The sequence below is a fragment of the Sycon ciliatum genome, chromosome 5 (assembly GCF_964019385.1).
Source record: "Sycon ciliatum chromosome 5, ocSycCili1.1, whole genome shotgun sequence".
NCBI lineage: Eukaryota > Metazoa > Porifera > Calcarea > Leucosolenida > Sycettidae > Sycon > Sycon ciliatum.
Genome location: NC_088647.1, coordinates 17,864,762 through 17,885,314, shown reverse-complemented (window position 1 = coordinate 17,885,314; position 20,553 = coordinate 17,864,762). Strand labels below are relative to the sequence as shown.

Here is a 20,553-nt window from a genome sequence, read left to right as displayed (position 1 = left end):
AGTGAACAATGTCAGCCCGGCACTGGATGATTTCCTGCCGTCGGTAGTGGAGGAGCTGGCCAAGAAATTGGAGAAATCTGACAATGAGCAGTTTGCTGTTGCTTTCGCCCTGTTGTCGCGTCGGCCGATAAAGTGGCACTACCCTGACTTGGTGAAGATCTTTGATCAGGAGTGCTTTCACAGAATGACAGCTACAACAATGAGCATGGAGGCAGTGGGTCTGCTGACTGAGGCACTGCATGCATGTCGCCACCGTGTTGACAAGCCGGCAATCTTCTCTCAGGTGTTGCTGGCCACGAAGGATTGGGAAGGCCCTGAGTACGCGGTGCTCCAGTATCTAGCTTACTGTGATGGCATGAAGGACACCAGAATAGCACGACTGGCGGAGATGTTCCTGAAGACTGTAGACCCGAGCAAGCTGTCGCCCCGCGCCATCGTGTGCATTGCTCAAGCATTCCTATACTGCGAGCGCCTCACTGAGTATGTACCGCCCGTGTTCTTTGCTGATATGGGCCTGCGTATCAAGCTAATTGCTAACAAGTTTGATTCCGAGTCTATCTCCACTCTCATACTCTTCTGCATACAGTACAAATGCTTCTTTGATGGCTCCGATGTTAAGCTGGTCGAGCAGATCAAGATCACGCCGCTCTGGCCTCTGAGTAGCTTATCACGTGTGGTGTACGCGCTCAGCCACTTTCAGCAAGCTTACGAGGAGCGCAACTACACAGTGCTGAACAACCACCGGCGAGTTCTGGGCCTGCATGAGGTGGCCGGGCAATTCGACGAGATTGTTACGCTGTTCATCAGCCTGGCACACATCGGCGTGAACGTGCCCAAGTGGAGCAAGACCGTTTGCCGCTATCTGGCCGGCAGCGCCGATTTGGTTGCCAAGAACAATGCGCGCGGCACACTGCGCTTGCTGAGTGCGTTATCCGAGCTGCATGCGCTGGATGACTCTGTGCTGGAGCCATTCTTCCGCATCATTCCCCTCGGAGGCCTGGACTTCGGTAATCTAATCCAGTTCTGCTCGAGCTGCGCTGGGCAGCAGGGCCTCATACCGGACAAGTTCTGGGAAGGCATGATCAAGCACTGCAGTGAAGAGGTCGTGGTCGCCCTGCCTGAGATGTCGTGCTGCTCTCTGTTCTGGCTCAACGAGCTTGCCGGTCACCAGCACCTCACAGTACTGGCCGAGGAAGTGGAAGACACGCTGGCGTCATTGGTTAAGAAGCGACTGGAAACTGTGCCGCCGTTGGTACGAGAGTTCCAAAGGGACATTGTGAGCATGATTGGTGACCAGATGGTGCAGCGTAATGTACCCATTGGTGGTTGGCTGAAAGTACCGTTTGCCGTGCTCGTTGATGAGAATGGCGTGCCATCCGACTGGAACGCTGTCGGAGCCGAGATTGAAGTTGACCCTGAACGCCTGGCCATGAGCGGAATGTACCCGGTTGTTCTGCGGTTCTCCACCCCCGAGGAGTATATTATGGTTCACTACAACAGTGGAAAAGCTACTGCGCATCCTAATGAACAGAGTTCTCAAGAGGATGGTAATGAAGAAAATGGACAGCAGGACACTCAAGATGACGGTGAGCCCGCTCGCGGATTTTCCATTCGGCGGCAGCTGGACGTTGAACTGCGCTGCTACGAGGCAGCGGGCTGGGTGACAGCCCCGATTCAAACTGGTCAATGGTGGGCGGCCGAGGACAAGGGTGCGTTCCTACGCGACACGCTGCGCGATGCAGTGCAGGAAGAGCTGCGTGTGCGTCGGGAAAGAGAAGAGGAACTGGAGAAATGATTTTCTGTAAGCGGGCGGGCGCTGGTCACCCTTCCTTAGCTGTACATTGTTGACTACATGTACCACTGAACTGATGGTGGCGCGGGTCGCTGCCTCCCTGAGATGTTTTTAGTGCTACCGTAAAAGTCCGTAAATAAGTACGTACTTACTTTCGAATTTAGTGGTCGTACCCGTACTAACTTTCGGGCACGAACTAACTTTCGGACCTGACGTGTGTGTGTAGTGGAGAAGTCATTTTCATGTAGATGTACATGCTAAGCGCTGCATGTGCGAACCATACCGGTACTTATTTCGGGCAGTATGGTTATCGGGCTGAACTTGACTTCAACAGACACATGCACAGTCAATAGGATGAAGGGGGTATTTATTTCAGGCAGGTACTTATTTACGGACTTTTACGGTATTCTCGCAACCATTCCGTGTGATCTGGTGGTTGCTTGTTTTTTGCTAGACTTGTAATGCTGGGCTTCACGTGTCGGAAATGCTTGCGCCTCATGGCATGCATGGAAGTTGTAGGCCCATTTACCTACAGTCCCTTTGCAAGAAAAAAGAAAGAAAGATGGGCGTTGGGTTTTCTTGACTATTCAGGACACGCTGGACTTTTCCTTCAACGAAGTGTTTGGCAAACCATAAACCTATGCACTGCAGAATGGCTTTTCAGTTCGTCCTGATCATTTTGAGTGCCAGAAAAAGATGGAATTAGCTTTTTTGGCCTGATGTTACACATCACATTGTTCGTAAACCCACATCGATTAAAAACAGTGCAGGTTTTCGGAGCTCAACGATCTGTCTTTTTCTTCCCATGAATGTTTTCAGTTGGCTGCACTTGAAGCCAGGGAGTAGTACAATACAGTATTGTACTACTCCCTGCTTGAAGCTGTAGCAGTAGTGCAAGTCAGGGTGCCCTACACGAACTGGTATGTGTAGGACTCATTGGTGCATGCATGATTGATGGATGAGTGTGACCAGTCAGTGTATTCCTTGGTTACATGGCGTATTGTACCAAACCTGATTAGTTCCTATGAGTGGGTGCCTCAGCTCCCTAAATAGCAGTTCACATGACACATAAAATGCTATTTCCAGCCAGTGACATCGGCCACGTGATGTAACCAAATGCTATGGTCGTGTTACCACCACAGGTATGTGGTCACATTGTGGTGTATGCTATAGTATAGGCATCCAGACCCAATTAACTCTATGGTGATAGGTATAGCATCAGTTCTCTTGCTATCAGGCGCCTGCCTTAAGACTTTAGAGTGAAAAGAAAATTGCAAACATGCATATTGTTGTTCAGAATCATGGAGTAGTAAAGTGCAGGTATTTTGCTACTCCCTGCCGGAATGTGGAGCCCTCCATACACCAGTGTGCAGTCAAGAGGATCAGAGAACCCCCAATCCGTATGCTTCTCCACATTCAGTATTGATCTGCAACAGGATGCCCTGACAGCAAAACCTCGCATCTCATGTGTATTAAAGGTGTTCTGGTAAGCATCCAGGGTGAGTGTTTGCAGCCAACAAAGAGTGGTGGTGGAGCACTGGACCCTTGGACAGCAGTGGTGGACCACACAGTGATGTGAGCTTCCACAGTCGGAGACCAGTTACAGACGTGCACAGTACAGGGGGGGGGGGGGGGGGCAATATCTTGACTTTATCTATCACTCCCCCACTCCGGACAGCAACTCCTACCCTGTATATTTAGCAATTGGGCAAAAATTATACAACCAGGCAACAGATGATACTGCTTGCAAATAATCAAACTGACAGATCAACTGAGAATGAGTCCAGAGAGATAGCAACGAGCCACTTGAGACAGGCTGTGAGACAGGAAACAAAAAAATTAAAAGGCCAACCGGGTAACAATCGGCATTGGCCTGCACCACGCACACCCATGCAGTCGCGGCGGCGGCATGCCGCAACAGAAACACTTGACATGTACGCAGCTAGCACGACAATGATGAATTGCATACTGAACACAACTATCAGCTGTGTGGTGGGTGAGAAGACGGAGAGTCGACTATACGCATAACGTCACGTTCACGGCTGCATGAATGTCAATGTCGCGTGCAAGGTTTTCTTGAACATCTATAATCATTCTTGTGTGTTCACCACCTTATTTGTCATGTTTGGCACACATGTTCAGTGACCGATAAAAAGACCGTATCCAACATTGAATGAACAGACATCGTCTCAAGAAGTTTGGCAGCTATGACAGTCATGTGCAGTTCTGTCGCTCCAAGTGGGCATAGCCCAGGTCGACTTCAATCATTGTCCACATCATTTCCCTGTGAACGGCACACTAAAGCCTTCGTTTTCAATGTGATCTCTGCCTTGTTTAGATGACAGGGGGTAAAACCGAGTGGCGTTGCTAGATTACGCATTCTCAGCGACTGTACCAGTGTGACACGGCGCCAGAACTATGGAGGTACACGTGACCTGCCTTGAAATCCACCGTCGCTCACAGATAGCGCCACTTGGTGAGGTCGGTTGGAATCAGTCCGTTCTTGGCTTTCCTAAAGTTGCTCTCTCGGAATAGGAAATAGCCACGGCTTGTCTGCATGTAGGCCTCCTTGGAGGCCATTAGCTCCTGCGGTTCGGGATTCGACGGTTCTGGAGACCGGGTAATCCGATCTTCGGGTCGCAAGTTCTCGTAATGTGCCTGTCCCACGACCGGGAAACCTTCCACCGCACATGTCCTCTTGTACTTGTCCGCTTCCCGGCGGTTCCTGTAGATGGCCACATCGCTGTCCGGGTAGATGACGTGGATTGTCTGGGGTGTGTGCAGGTACGCGTCGTGCTCAAACATTGGTGCCGTGTACTCCGCAGGCACTCCTGGTGGCTTTGGCCAAGCTTTCATGACAGGCTTTCTGCCGGTCACGCCGATTATCTCACTATTGGCACCAGCAGTAAGCGATGCTGGTGGTGTTGGCTTGCGAGTGCGTAGCTTCTGCCGACCGATCGACGGAGACGCCAGCTTCTCCATCATCCACTCTGCTTTGGCCTCGTCGAAATTGTCGAAGCGTACTCGTTTCTTGCCCGTCTCTTCTTTCTGCTTCGCTGAGAGCACACCATTGCTAGTGGGTTTCACCAAGCACGCCGCTGTGGGCGGTTTGGTCTTTGCTGGATCGGGAGGATTGTGATAGGTCACGGGTGACCTAGCCGACGTCGACCAGTGACCTCCTCGGAGTCTTGCGACGGCGTTCGCGTACTCTCTGGCTTCCTCCGGGGCGACGCGCATCACATCCGCTTTGGCAATTCGCGGAAACAAGACGACCGGCCGAGTTTCCTTGCCCGGCGGTGCCTCGGCCCGATGACAGCTGTGCTCGCGCCTGGGCTGGAAGAAATTGTAGCCACTCCGCCAGTCAGGCCAGTCTGGCAGCCATACAGTTTCCAGGGGATTCGTGCTCTTCTTACTGTATCGGTCATGACGGAGCTGCCCGCTGGTCGGCATGTTCGTAGAATTCCTCAACGTATCTCCACTCTCTTCCTTTATTTTCTTTAGCGTCCTGACCCTAGTCGTGGCTGCGCCCAGAGATCTTCCACACAGCACCTCGCTCGTGTGTAGGCTCCACCAGTGCACCGCGATTCAAGCTGATGGACGAAGGTTTTTAGGCAAGCGACCAGATCTGCGCAGCGAAAAGCGTTCTGCTGTATTTGCAAGTAAGCACTGAGACTGCTGGGACTGTGGAAGCTTCGAAACACACAGTCACTGATGGGGAATGAGGAAATGGTGGAGGACCGATTACTGTGCAGCATAAAAGTGTTCAGGCACTACACAATACACACTTCACAACAGACCGTCTCCAGTCACGCACGTCACTGACTCTGCCTCCACTGCTCCAGTTTTCACATGCCCCTCGTTCCCGCGCGTGCTCTGTTCATAGCGATATCACTACTGTAGTATCAGATCATTTCGACAGTTCGCATGGTAGATCTACATGTGTGAGGTACCTGCGCACCACCGGTGCACCAGCAACGACTGGTTCACACTAGAGCAGAGGCTTGGTGGTGAACGCCCTCGAGGAATAGAAGACCGAGCCTGCATGCTGAGCTCAGACTCAGAGTTGGCGAGGACAATGGGTGACTGACAGGCGTACTGACACCAACAGTGACTCCAGTCCCACTCACTGACACGGTGGGTGTGACAGACTGACTCTGTATGCTGTAAGTGTATCACAACAAGGGAATGATAACTCTTCCAGTAACAAGCAGTTCCATGATCCAGTGTAGATGTACTGGTGATTGGACGCCATAACTAACTTCATAAGCAGACTGTGACTCTGATGGCAGCAGAGTGTTTCCACACACACAGGCAAGCCATCCTTCATCTTGCCCCCTCACACTCACAAAGTCACACTTTCTGAAGATTCACATCATCTGTGATACAATGCCTGTAGATCTACTGTGAAGGCTGTATCATGACTAACTGTTATTTCCGCTATTAAAATCCTAACACAACAGACATGCGTTGCTAGTACTAGCACTGTGCGGTTGACGGCTTGCACTTGCAGCTAGCTCGTTCCTCGAGCAGCCAACCTAATGAACAAAGTAGGCGGCGGGCGCTATTCTATTCAGGAGGTTGGATTTCTTTGGCCAGCACTGAGCCACTGACTGAGTGACAGTCTGTAGATCTACTCAGTAGAGTGTAGTACCGGTGTGTAGATCTACACAATCATGCATTGCATGATGCATGCTGTGGTGCACCGGTGGGAACCTCTCTTGTTCATGGTAATGCTGTGGTTATGCATGTTTCAGTACAAGCATCCATAACTATGGTCCTGTTCATGCATGATTAGATCAGCCCGGATGCCAGAATGTACTGTAGTAAAGTAGGGGAGTTCCCTGTGCCCTATCATCTTTCCCGGAGTCAGTGGTAGTGTGTGCAAGCAGCATGCAGTAGGGCAAAAGGCCAGGCCAAGTAAACCTGATAACCATTGCCATTGCTTCATTGCCATTGTACTACTGAGGTACATTGAATTTGTAGGTGTGGAACCAGCCTCAACAACTGACAACCAGGCACATTATGCATACAGATCGACTTGTATGGGGGGGGGGGGGGGTATTCTTGCTTGTACAATGCATAATAATAATAATTATTATTATGATTGTAGCCAGTGACAGTGACATTCGTGTTGCTTTTTCATGCACTCAGCAGCTCAGTAAAGACTATGATCATGAAAGTTAGTTAGTTTGTCAGATCATGTAGATCTACAGTACTGACTGTGGACTTGTACTGTAGCATTGAATCCGCAGAACATCACTCAGACAGAGGTGACCTTTCGACACCAGCGCCAAGTCCTCAGCTCAGCAGATTCCATACCACATGCATGCATCGGGTTGGGGCCAGGTGAAAGGTCGAAACCGTAACTGTACTGTCCGGAGATTGAGCAACCATCATGTACTGGAAACCGAAAACATCAGGAGAACAAAAAGAAACAAGGTCTATAATTGTAGTCGTGGAAAAGGACAAAACACAGGAGCTGCAGCCCAGTGTCGGGACAACGTGCCGATTTAGATGTGCTGGGAGCAGCAACCGACCAACGCCTCTCGGCATCAGCGTTGCAACTAGGCATAGAGGGGGGGGGGGGGGTCTTGCTCTTGAGTCTGCTCACTGATTCTTCTCTTGCCTTGGTAGCGCAAGCGTAGCTATCCTTCGTCTTGGCTCAGTTTGGTTCTTGTAGACGTGGCGTTCGGTGTAACTGTAAGTCGGGACACTGACAGCTGCAATAACTCCGGATGGGAAATTTATGTAACAACCTCCGGATCGAGACACTGATCAGATTCAGGTTTCCAGGCCACCAGCCAAACCCTTTTTGCCTTGGCCTTGAAAGATATGACCAGATCAGATCAGCATGATCAGCCCAACGACGTGTTCATGTACATGTATGACTAGTCTATGAAGTACAGTGCGCCCACTGGGCATACAGTACTACACTGACTACTGCTAGGAGTAGTAGATCTACGTAGCCTAGCGCATGCATTTTTTTGGAGGCAAGGATGGCCTGTCAACATGGTCAAGTGTCAGCCTGTCACTAGCTGTGCATGCATAATTATGTCAGTCAGTGTCACACAGTACAGTGGAACCGTGTCAGTTTTCATTTTGCTGGAGTCGAGAGCATGCACGGAACCTTGCACGAAACAGCCAACTGTTATCATGGTTATCTACTTGCCTGGCGACTCTGTGGCGATTCATGCATAGGTCGGAAGGGCTGAGAGTGAGAGTTGTCGGAAAAGTAAATCCACTGACTCTGGATTCATCCGATTGTTGGTCCCAAGCCTTGATAGCAAAGTTACTGGTTAGGGACCCTGGACTGCTTCCGGGGTGTCTGCTTCAGCAGGAACACACGCGGAGGTAGAGAGTCATTGTAATCTGCCGGCGATAATTATTTCTGCACATTTTCGGAGAGTGAGTAATTCAAAAACAATAGCTGCTAGTATAGTACCCACACTGACGCTATCAGCGCCGCCACGGTCAGTGATCAGTGATGGTGGCTGCTCAGTCACATGATGGAAGCGCGTCGTTGAGAGGAGTACCCGAGGCAGGGAGATAAACTACTCGCCCCTAGCCCTGACGGAAGTGGACTGCCCAGCCAGTTATACCGGACCACCACAGGAACAGGAATAGGTCAGCCATGACTAGTATGACTAGTAGTAGTAGTACAGTCAGTTCAATGGAGATGGCTGATGTAGGTGGCCACTGGACGGCAGTTCCGCTCAACAGCGTCACCAGCGCAAACATGACGCAGCTGGCCGTACAGTTTGATCCGCGCCTGCGTCTCTACTTCTTCGTGTGCAGCCTGGTGTCGCTGTGCTGTGCACTGGCAGTGGTGATAATATACTGCTGCAAGCCCCAGTGGCGACGGCATCCCGATGAGCTACTTCTCAATAGGTAAAGAACGCTCGCGCAGAGTCAGACATTGTGCGTGTGTGGTGTGTGCGTGTGTGCATGTGTGTGTGTGTGTGTGTGTGTGTGTGTGTGTGTGTGTGTGTGTGTGTGTGTGTGTGTGTGTGTGTGTGTGTGTGTCCCATATGGTGCAGTGGTATGTGCAGTCGATTTCCAATCGAGAGAGTGCGGGTTCAATTCCCGACGATTATGGTCGCACACGTCTTTCTTCTCTTTCTCGGACTCTTCCTGACTTTTCTTTCATTCTCCTGGGTGGTTACCAACAGCCAGTGTATGCCGGAGTATGTGGTGTGGTGTGTGTGTGTAGACAAAAAAGAAAAAAGAAAAAAATGGAAAAAAATGAAAAATAGGGATTCACTGGCCAGAAAAAGTCACTTCAAACAGCTGTGTGGTGGATACCAGGCTAAAAATAGTGGCGGTCAATTCATCAGCCTTGCAAGCTGTTGAATGGTGTAATCCCAGCACAAGTTGCTATGTCTAACATAGCTGTTCGCTATCATCGCTTCCGCGATGGGCATGTCTGAGGTCTGAGGTGTGTGTGTGTGTGTGTGTGTGTGTGTGTGTGTGTGTGTGTGTGTGTGTGTGTGTGTGTGTCACCTGTGTATGTAGCAGGCCCGTAGCACCCGGTCCGGCCGTCTGGCCATAGTCGGACCTTATAAGTTATTTCGAAAGGTTCACCGGCCCAGTTCGTGCAAAACGGGGCTTTCCCATCAAAACTGTTCATCTCCTGTCGAGTATCCTATTTAGCCGGACCACCTGAAATCGCGGTGCTATGGCCCCAGTGTGTAGTCCCATCTTCAAGGTACTACTCATATCATAATTATGGTGACACAACCATCCACAGAGCTGTACGCCAGGTGACGACCACGATAGCATTACTGCGTAAACTGATACTTAGCCTTTTGATTGCAGTGCACATACCTACAGAAAGAGGGGAACCCAAACAAAAACAGGACAACAGTACAACACAGGGGCGTCAGAAGGTACTGTAGCGGACATGGAAATCCAGTGGATTGACCGGGGCTGGCGCCCTCAGCTCTTACAGAACGCTGCGTGCAGTGCACATGTTGATCCGATGCGACCAGCGTGCTGCAGCGCATAAATGCATGTGTGCACCGCTTATCCACGGCTGTATGGCCAGCGCCCAGGGGCCGCTAGACGTGTGACCGGATTTCCATGTCCACGACAGTATTTTCGTGTGGTACAGTCAGCCATCTGAAGTACAATTTACTAGTGGGGAAGGGTGGCTGAGCCGAAATGTTTGGAATCTAGGCCCAGATCAGTGTATTAGAATTTAGAATTATTGATTCATGGGGTGATTGGGCCAAAATTGGTATGGTCAATACCGTGCTGACCGTACGGTGTCCAACGCCCCTGTAACAATGAGTGTGTGGGCATTACATGGCCTGTGCTGGTGAGGTGCGGTGCAGGTCTACTACTAGCCCAGGCAACCAAGCCAAGGGTCTCGGGTTCAGCGCACACAGCACCTGAAGAACACAAACTTCGGTTCAAATGAGTTTGTCTCAGTTTGCCCCCCCCCCCTCCTCCCTGGCCCAAGATGCCCCTTCCTAGTCCAAAATACCCCCTTGCCATTCCAAGATGCATTCTCCCTGGTCCCAGATGCCCCCCCCCCACCTGCAGGGTGAGCTCTGTCGCCTCAGGCAGGGGTGGAGCCTGTGGGAGGAGAGGGGGAGGCATATCTCCCCCCCCCCCCCCCCAATCTTCCACTTAGGTTCAGCATGAACATGCGTATGTTTGGTCATCGTAAACATGAATATGCTATCTCCCCCCTGTCTACAGGTGGACTACATGTGGCTACATCTCTGTCTGGGTCGTAAATTCTCATAATAAATAGCATACCGTATTTCCACAAATAGTAGGCCGGTCTACTATTTTTTCAACCTCGTCCTAACCCGGCCTTATAATCGAGGACGGTCTTGTATACGAGGACGGTCTTTTATTCTTTCAACCCAGTTTGACCCCGGTCTTCTATTTCTCGCCACACAGTTTTACCCCCGTTCTTCCATTTTCTTCTACACAGTTTGAGCACAGTCTTCTATTTTTTCCCACAGTTTGAGCACGGTCTTCTATTTTTAACACAAGACAAAGACTCATTTAGTAGGCCCGGTCTTCTAATCGGAGACGGTCTTTTATTTTTTCAATCACCCCCTGCCCCGGCCTTGTATACGAGGAAGGCGTTGTATACGAGGACGGCCTTTTATTTGCGGAAATACGGTACGAGGCGAAGGGGTGGGCACAATGTCGGGAGGGCGGGAGAGTTACGGCCCCGTTCCTTCCAAAATCGGAACCCGAACTGACCATGACATGTTTCACAGGTCCAGCGATTGCTTTGTGTTCCTTTGAATTCCATGCACGTCGATATAGAACCATTATGGACGGAGTAATGATGGCATGCCACATCATCAGCTATGCCCTGGGCATTACACCTAGCAGCGACGTACATCCGGACGCCGATAACCACTCGTGCGAGTGGATCAGCCTGGTCTACCAGTTTGCCGTCAGCGCCTCGACGGCCTGGTACTTCATCATTAGTCTAGACCTGCTGCTAATCATACGCAACCCGTTCAGGTCAGCATTCATTCTTTCAAACTCTCTTATTGAAGCCAAGGCTTTTTATCTACAGTCCACTTTGCGTATAACGACACTCGGCGGGGCATCAGAAAAGTGTCCTTATTTGCGAAGTGTCCTGATACCCGAAGTCTCATATGTATTACAATTAGATGGGACTTTGCTCTAGGCATGGAAATTCTGTGGTTATCCGCGAATTGCCGTTATGTCCGCAGTCGTTATTAGCGAAGCTGACTGTACGTAATGCTTTCATGCTTCAGCAGTGCGGAGCCACATTTTGTACTTCCCCATTTCCTGGTGAAACTGATCCAGTTGTCCTGGTTATGACCACTGTGGCACACCGCAACATTTCAGCCCCTAAACTGTATTCCCTTCTGAACAGATCATGTGCATGTGTCACACTACACAAAGTATGAAATTGTGTTGGCGACTTCACTCTTCAGTCACAGTGAGTGATAGCAGAGGAAGTGTGTGTCCATCCCTATGTATGAAAGGGCCGGAGAGAATAAGACGGTTAGGTTCTGTTCCCACTTGTCGCCCATGTAGAGTTGTTGATAGCCTAGTATCCACCCTGCATACTGGAGTATAGCAGATGTATGCCAACAAAGTGTCTGCTTTGTATGGTGGTTTCTTCGCAAGCGCGTGTGTGTGTGTTTGTATGTGTGTGTGTGTGTGTGTATGTGTGTGTGTGTGTGTGTGTGTGTGTGTGTGTGTGTGTGTGTGTGTGTGTGTGTGTGTGTGTGTGTGTGTGTGTGTGTGTGTGTGTGTGTGTGTGTGTGTGCAAGGCCGTCACAGCTGGGGCGGCTGGGGCGGCTGAGGCCGCCCCACTTTTTCGGCCGTTTTTTTTTTTTTTGAGCACACTCCATGATCGCAGCTCAGCCCAAATGTGGCAAATAATGAAGAATCCTTGTCCCCGATCGTGGTTTATTGCAGAATCAAAAAAGTCTTTCATTGCACTACAACACACTGAAATGGCACCAAATGCCTGGAAATGCTTGCAAATTGGCTTCAAATTTTGAATTTTTTCCCGGGGGAGGATAATGAAGAACCCATGTCCCCGATCGTAGCGTCTTCTTGGTTTGTTGCAGAATCAAAAGTCTTTCATTGTAGTTGCACTGAAATGGCACCAAAAGCCCGGAAATGCTTGCAATTGGTTTCAATTTTTGAATTTTTTTACGGGGGACGACCCACGCACCCCCCTTCCACAGCCGCCCCACCTCCAAAGTCGGTGCGACGGGCCTGGTGTGTGTGTGTGTGTGTGTCACTGTGTGTGTGTGTGTCACTGCGTGTGTGTTTATGTATGTATGTTTATGTATGTGCACGTTTATGTATGTATGTGTGTGTGTGTGTGTGTGTGTGTGTGTTTATGTATGTGTGCGTGCGTGTCTGCATTTCATCCATGCCATGGATAGGCCGTACACGTGGTACCGACACATCTACTATCCGCTTGTCTACCTGATTTGCGCCGCGCTGGCAGTGGCACTCATGTTGACAAAGAGCTACGGTAGGTGAAAGCATATCCTTACTCACCCCTGCGTCCACTCTATTGCCTCAACAGCTCAATTACTTGGAGCTGAGTAAGAACTAGGGTACACCCCGTTGATTGAGTGAGCTTATGTACATGTAATGATATCCTGTCTGGACTCGTGCTGTGTGTTCTGGGGTAATGGCTGCACCGGTGTCCACTTCTAAGTAAGATGCATCTCCTTATCAGGATGCAACATGCAACATTCAGGTGTATTTGTTTGTGTATGTACTGAATCTGATGAAATACATGTCCGGGTACTAGCCACAAGGATCAGTCTTGGCCTGTTTCTTCAGAAATGCTCGTTACGTGTGGCTTACCATTATCCCAGGAAGCCGGTACATGTGATCAAACCAGGATTGCGTATTCTCATGTGATTGCATGTTGCTTGTCGTGCGCTCAGGTCTAACTGCCTTGGACTTCTGCTGGATAAGCATGGGCCACCACGATGACGGCTTCACCAAACAGACATACGTCTACCCGGTCGTCCTCTACTTTGGCTGGTCGGCATTCCTTTCCCTGTTGTCCGTTGGCATTGTCATGTACGTGGCCATCACACTGCGCCGAGCACTGGCCTCGAGCAGCGGCATACGTCGCCGACTGCTCACGCAGCTATTCGTCTACGTCGTTATGCTCTCCGTCGAGTGGTCGCTGCGTATAGTCTTCTGGGTTCTGCAGAACACGTACGTGCGCGATCATTACCACGACAATGTTGTAATTCACCATCTTGGTCTGCCGTTCGCACTCGTCGAGGGTTCCCGTGGCATCGTTGACTTCGTGGCCTGGCTATCCAACAGTCGCCGGTACCGAAAGCTGGCACGGTGCCTCTGCTGCTGCTGCGTGGGCCGCTGTGCATCGAGCAGAGAGATGACGATACAGACGGAGCAATCGCCGCTGATGGATCAGACGTTCAGCTACGCCACCGTGCACGACCTGGCGAAACACGAGCCGTCGTCAGCAACCGGAGCTGCGGACTCGGCGAGCAACAAAGAGATGCGCATCAGTAGTGTCCTGCGTCACGATCTGATCTGCTGCATTGCCTGGGGTATCGTGGACATGGCGCCGATCGACTGGCACCGCCAGCGCCAGGCGTCGTCGGCGCGCACAATCAGCTTCCACCACCAGTCCGGCGACCAGCAGCTGCCGGTGACGCGCAAGCGGCTCACCTGTCCCATGGCGCTCAAGCACCTGGAGGTGGACTTTGTCGACTACGCGCCGGCCATGTTTACTGAGCTTCGCAGCATGAGCGGCATCGCGCCCATCGAGTACGCCGAGTCGTTCAAGAAGAAGACCAATAACCATGGCACGGTCATGGACGAAGTGTCCAGCACCGGCAGCAGCGGGTCGTTCTTCTACTTCACCGGCGACAAGCGCTACCTGGTCAAGACGCTGCAGCGCTCCGAGCTGCATGTCCTGCTCGACATCCTGCCACGGTATCACCGGCACATGGACAGATACCGGCAGTCGTTTCTCCCTCACTTCTTCGGCCTGCACGAGACGCGCCTGTCCCCCGAACAGACCCCCGTGCCGATTGTCGTGATGAGCAACATATGCCACACACCGCCAGGCATTCCCATCCACGAGAAGTACGATCTGAAGGGCTCTTGGGTGAATCGATCAAGCAGAAAGTCCGACAGCAAAAGCAAGAGCAAGAAGGATGCAGAGCACTTCAGTGCCGAATCCGTACCAACCTGGAAAGACTGTGACCTGCAGGGCAAGCGTTTTCATGTGGGCCCAGAACGACGGCGCTTGATTTTGGAACAGCTGTACAACGATACACAGTTCCTGGAGCAGTTTGGCCTCATGGATTACAGGTACGCTTATCTCCCTACTGCTGCTACTGGTGCCGTTCTAGGGGCATTTTTCAACCACTATTCTTCCTGATCACGGTGCACTTTTTAGAGCCTGTGCGTGTGTGTGTGCGTGTGTGTGTGTGTGTGTGTGTGTGTGTGTGTGTGTGCATGGGGAGGGGGACTTGTTCTGTACCGTACTCAGTAGCATTATCTGTACGTTGTTGCATTTCCCACAGCCTGTATAGTATTGTACAGAGTCTATAAACGTACAAACTCTATTGTGATTTGCTTGAGATCAGTGGTCAAGATTTCATTTTTAATTGAATAGGTTGCATTATCTGTGCTTATGAACTTTGCTACTTCTCGCTTGCGTTGGAAAGGATGCGCTTGGATGAGTTCCTGGCAGACGTTTACTTGTTCTGAAATGTTCTTTCTGGTTCTCTGTGCCTGTGTGCGCCCGTGCATCTGTGTCTGTATGTGTCTGTGTGTACCTATGTCCGCGTGCGATCAAATACTCCCCCCATCTCCGTACAGCCTGCTTGTTGCGGTGCACCATCTGACCAGACCGCCCGGCGTTGTCCAGCAGGAGGTGGAGCGGCAGCAGAGGCGGCAGCAGCGCCTGCGCACCAACAGCACCGTGGCCATGCCCGAGCTGCCCGTCGACAAGTCAGTGCGCATGCACGGCGCCAGGGCCGGCACCACGCCGACCAGTCTCGACCGCATCTCGCTCGACCCGTCCGCCATGCTCGCCTCTTACGAGCGTTCATCGACAACTCAGGTACACGGGAGTAGCTACCAGAGCTCTCCGACGCTACCCCGATCGAACGGCAAGGACCGATTACTACCCACCACCATAGGTGAAAGCTCAGCATGCTACAAGCCAGAGAAGATATTTTACGAAAGCGGCGAGCGTTCTGACATGGAGTCGACGCCGGCACCTGTGCCTCTACATCGTTCCTTTGCCGGCGGACTGTTAACTGAGCCCGTCGAGCACGTCGACTCCAGCAACTCGTATGGTCATAATGATCAGTTGGCTGCTGCGGCGACAGTGCCTGAACGGCAGCAGAGTATTTGCTACATAGGCCTCATCGACATCTTTCAGAAGTACACGCTGAACAAGAGAGCCGAGCGCTTCTACAAGGTGCACGTGAGGCGCAAGGATCCGGCCGGCGTTTCGGTGATGCCCGTCGAGCCGTACGCGAAGCGTTTCATGGAGAAAATGGAAGCGATATTTGTATGATAGTAGGACAGCGTGGAGGAGTGTGGGCAAAAGAGTCGGGTGTCCTACACGCAGTCGTGAATCGATTCTGTGCACTGATTTGGACACGCGCCCATTGAACTTCCAGAAAGCCTGCTGCCAGCGCCAGTCTCTGCTCAACGGCGTACAGTCCGTGTTTGGATCCGTCCACTTGCTCCCAAAAGTGCAAAAGCCATGCAGTCTTCTGCATCTTGAATTCCTATACTAGGCTATAGTTTGAGAACATTCTGATCTTCTGATGAGAATTACCATTGAGACTGTGCATTCATACATTCCCCGTAACAACCTGGATCCTTATGCTTTACAGTGTTCCTGCTACTGCTGCTGCTTTGCACCCGTACATTTCCAGCGTGTTGAGTTCCTTAAAACCCTGAAAAGGGAAATGTATGCACGCGCACGCACATATGTGTGTGTGTTCGTGCGTGCGTGTGTGTGTGTGTGTTTAACTTTATTTGTTTGTTTGCGGAAGATGAAGCTTTGAAATCTGCCTTATTATCCAGTAAGGTATTCAATACCTGAACTAACATCAAGTACGATAATTATTCCACCCAACAAGATATTGTTTGTTTGTGTGTGTGTGTATGTGTGTGCGTGTGTGGTATGTGTGTGCGCGCGTGTGTATGTGTGTGCGTGTGTGTGTGTGTGTGTGTGTGTGTGTGTGTGTGTGTGTGTGTGTAACTGTGCTGCAAACCACTCTCCACTTCTGGAACATTCACTCTATTGCAATCTTCTGCCGCACTTCTGACATTCATGTAATTCCTGGTGACAACACTACAATTGTAGTTGTCTCGACGGGGTCATGAGGGCATGGCAAACGTCACATTACACCGAGGTCTTGCTACGTGGAGTGTGTGTGTGCACGCGCCCTGCACTCTCTCTCTCTCTCTCTCTCTCTCTCACACACACACACACACACACACACACACACATGTGTGCGCATGTGAGAGAGAGGGGGTGGCGTCGAACAAACATGTGGCTTCAAGCCAGCCGCATACCGCAGGTGACACTAGCCGCAGAGCTCATTTATAGTGCTTCCTGGAAAACTTGGCCTCTATATAGATAAACCGAATCTCACGCGAACCGTGAAAAATTTTTCCTGGTGGAAAATGCGACTGCACTGTACCTCAGCTTTTCAGGCACTGGTACTTGCTCTTGGGACTATTTTAAATTTATTTCTGAGTTTGGTGCCATTCTGTTTTAAAAGTGTAGGTAAAGCCGGGTATCTATGGACTTTGCTTTCAATTGCGAGTACTGCGGCTACTGGTAACAGTTAGCTGGAATGTTACCGTACTTCTATTTCTACTGTATTTTTACCGGTAACAGTTGTACATGTACTGCTGTATTTATGAGCCTTGTTGAGCAGCACTGTACACTCATGTACTTCGAAGTGAGTAGACCATGCAGGAGAAAGTTAGTTTGATCAGGATCAGAAGTCGGGACTGCCCTCGATCATTTCCATACATAAAAACCTCATACTCAATCTCCGGACAGCTAGCTGTTTTGACCTTGTTAGGTCTCGTCATAAACCTCAAAATTTAATATTATTTTGAAATCTTGCCAATGAGAAGCCAAAGCAGCAATGGCATGTCTCATACAGTGCGGTCAGAAAGAGTCAAGGAGTTGCTCAGGTGCAAAGGGTGAAATGCCATAATAATTATGATATTTGATAATTGAAACTAAGCAATAGGTCAGAAAGTCAGAATAACGCCCAAAGACGATAGCGTGGCCAGAGTCACCAGAGTGGATGTTCAGATACAAGACTCAGTTTTAAATCAATAAGGTAGTTATTTGAATAATAATAAAGAGTGTTGAGTAAGGTTATACAAGTCTGTAGAGCAAGACCAACGCACACAATGCACACAGAGAATTTTGACGCCTACGTGAAGTAGACAAGTTTGTGAGTTATAAACTTAGTACTAGTACACAATCAGCAATGGAACTTCACCGCTCTCACCAGGTCAAAAGCAGTGGTGCATTCACGCTGCGGCGGTGACTCTGGTCGTGATACTGCAGCCGAGGTGCCGAGAAGAACGACCCCAGTGAGAATGGAGAGCAGGCGGTGAGGTTGCCGAGCGGGCTGGAGTGATGGAGCAGATACGCGGCCTCTTCCTCGGTCAAGTCACGTTCCTTGGCGACACCATCGGCCCCAACAGTGCGTACAAAACCAGCGTAACATGCCTGTTGTGCTGCACGGTCGCCGTGTCGCTTCACATTCTTATTCTTCTTGGCACGTGCATTAGGCTGATTGATTGTCCCGGTTCCTTCTGCAGCACCTGCATCCTCGGTCAATGCTCCGGCTTCTTCCTCCATGTTGGTGCCTTCACCGTCGCCATCTTGAGCCTGGACACTCGCTTCGGCCCCTACGCCTGCACTCTCCTCTCCATCAATCACTTGATCTACTGCGGGCTTAGCCTCATCCGGTTCAGTAGTCTCAACTTGCGGATGTCGACGTCGGTGTTGGTGACCGGACTCCAATCCAAGCCAATCCACTCGTACGTTCACTCGTAGAACATTGTCTCTAAGTCCATGCTTGACGGCAAACGTCAACTGCTCATCAGTAGACAGGCGAATCTCGTCGCCATCCTGGTCCAGCCAAGTCAGCGTTACTGTACGACCATTCACGAATCCCGACACGGCTTCACGCAGATTTGCAATACTAGCGGTTTGCGAATCAAACTCGAACAGGTGAATGTCTGGCGACCCGAACAGCTGACGGACATAGGCTTTGACCAATATGGAAGCCATATCTCTACGACTTGACGATCGCTTTCTCAAGTGACAAACCCAGAAAATATCCTTCCTAACGGTAATTTTGATAACAAACTGCAATAGGCTAGGAAAGCGTCACTCGACACTAACAGCTTGCATGTACTCGTACCAATATTTGTGGCTTGCTCCTCGAAGCGCTGATGATGATCTTGGATTACAATCAGCTCCATTTTATAGTCCTTGGGAATGTGACTCACCTGAAAGACAGCAGTAAGTTGGTGAAGACGCCAGAAACAAACCGATGCTGCGAGTGCATCACCAAGGCAAGGGCTAGGCTGGGCTGACGCGAGATCGAGAAGCAGAGAAAGAAAGAAAACAAAAGAATCCTCCTCACAGCACACGATCTTTCTGGAACTAGCTGGATAGAGTGTCGTCACGTGCCAGTTTTGACGTCAACCAAACCTCGCACCGGTGCGCCATGTACATGATGTACCAGCACAGCTACCAGGGCTAGCACGTGCACGTGAGGCGCACCCATGCATGGCCCAGCTGCAGCGTCGGGATACTACCCGGCCGGCTAGGCGCCTGTGTCGTTATCGCGACATGTCGCTTCAACGTCGATGTTCTTTTTGGATATTTATTTTCAGGTCGCTTCAAGAACATTCCTGCTTTCGCCGGCTGAAAGTAGACGTCTGAAGAAGGGGCAACGTCTTCAGAATCTCTGTAACTTTGTTTACGTAACACGGTGAGGTAACCCGATAGTGATACTGGTACATGCTGGCTTATTGTTGTGTAGCACGTCGGTTGTGTAATAATTGTTCTGCGGTCTATTGGGAAATATTTCGTAACATGTTGAGCAATTGGCAGAACTTTCCTGAGGCCACTAGTACATAGTGCCGGCGGAGTTCTGGTCGCTCCTCTCGATCCTTCTCGCCCGCTCAGACATCGCGAAGTTGGTATAAAAATGGGCCTGTTCACGAGCAGAGATCACCACCGCTCTGGAGACGGAAAGAAAGTGGCTAGGCTTTGCGAGCCCTGGATAGTACCACACAGCCGTAGTAATAATTTCAGCATCGCTAGTATAGTAGCAACTCGGTGAGGGTTGAGACTGACTGAAGTAATGGCCCCGATCTTAGTGAAAGCCTACATCCGGCAATTGTTCGGATCGCCAGAAATTCACCTGTTTGAGTTCGACTCGCAAAGTGCTAGTATTGCTGAACTACGTGAATTGGTATCTGGATTCGTAGATGACCGAACAGTAACGCTGACTTGGCTGGACCAAGATGGTGATGAGATCCGCCTTTCGACTGATGAGCAGTTAGCGTTTGCCGTCAAACACGGATTGAAGGACAATGTGCTGCGAGTGAGCGTACGGGTGGATTGGCTTCGCTTGGCGGGTGATTGCCGCCGTGAACAGCCGAAATCCAGTACAGCTGCAATCGACGGAGAGGAAGCGGATGTAGTGGCTGAAGACAATGGTGGCAATGACATGGCCACAAATGAAGGAGGCACAGCAGAAGAAGAAGATGAAGAAGAAGCTAGCGCCAGGGCGCCCGCTGCGAAACGCAAAGGCGGCCGACCAGCTGGAGACGCGTGCTATTCTGGATTCGTGCGCACTGTTGGTCCTGACGGGGTGGCCAGAGAGCGAGACCTGACCGAAGAGGAGGCAGCCTATCTGCTTCGCCGCTCCAGCCCGCTTAGAGATCTGACTCACTCGCCATTCGCAATCACTGGCGGCTTCTCTGCACCACATCTGTCGTATCACGGTGGTGGCCATTTCCCTCTTCAGCCACCGCGGATTCTTCACTGGTAGACAATGCGAGGCTCGTTCATACGATGATCGGTGCTGCTTCATATGTTATTCGTTGGGTTTACCGCACGCCTCTGGCATATTACCATCATCTCATTCCTTTTCCATTGTTTTGCATGTCTTTTCTTCGTTTTTGAGACAAAAGCATGATTTTGATGGCTGTTTACGCTTTTT

General features: G+C 50.6%; 1 protein-coding gene across 1 annotated transcript; it reads left to right on the top strand.

The window, feature by feature from the left end:
* Positions 1-7,984: 7,984 nt before the first annotated feature.
* LOC135817897 (uncharacterized) lies at positions 7,985-16,685 on the top strand. Its single transcript, XM_065331188.1, has 5 exons — positions 7,985-8,680; positions 11,081-11,284; positions 12,697-12,788; positions 13,213-14,623; positions 15,137-16,685. Exons 1-5 carry the CDS (start codon positions 8,424-8,426, stop codon positions 15,840-15,842), a joined length of 2,670 nt encoding a protein of 889 aa, XP_065187260.1. The 5' UTR covers positions 7,985-8,423; the 3' UTR covers positions 15,843-16,685.
* Positions 16,686-20,553: the final 3,868 nt, after the last annotated feature.

Bases quoted from the DNA above. Each gene is read 5' to 3' on its own strand.
- LOC135817897 (XM_065331188.1), top strand. From the start codon at position 8,424: ATGACTAGTATGACTAGTAGTAGTAGTACAGTCAGTTCAATGGAGATG. The intron at 8,681-11,080 runs GTAAAGAACGCT...ACGTCGATATAG, and splicing joins GATGAGCTACTTCTCAATAG to AACCATTATGGACGGAGTAA. The intron at 12,789-13,212 runs GTAGGTGAAAGC...TCGTGCGCTCAG, and splicing joins CATGTTGACAAAGAGCTACG to GTCTAACTGCCTTGGACTTC.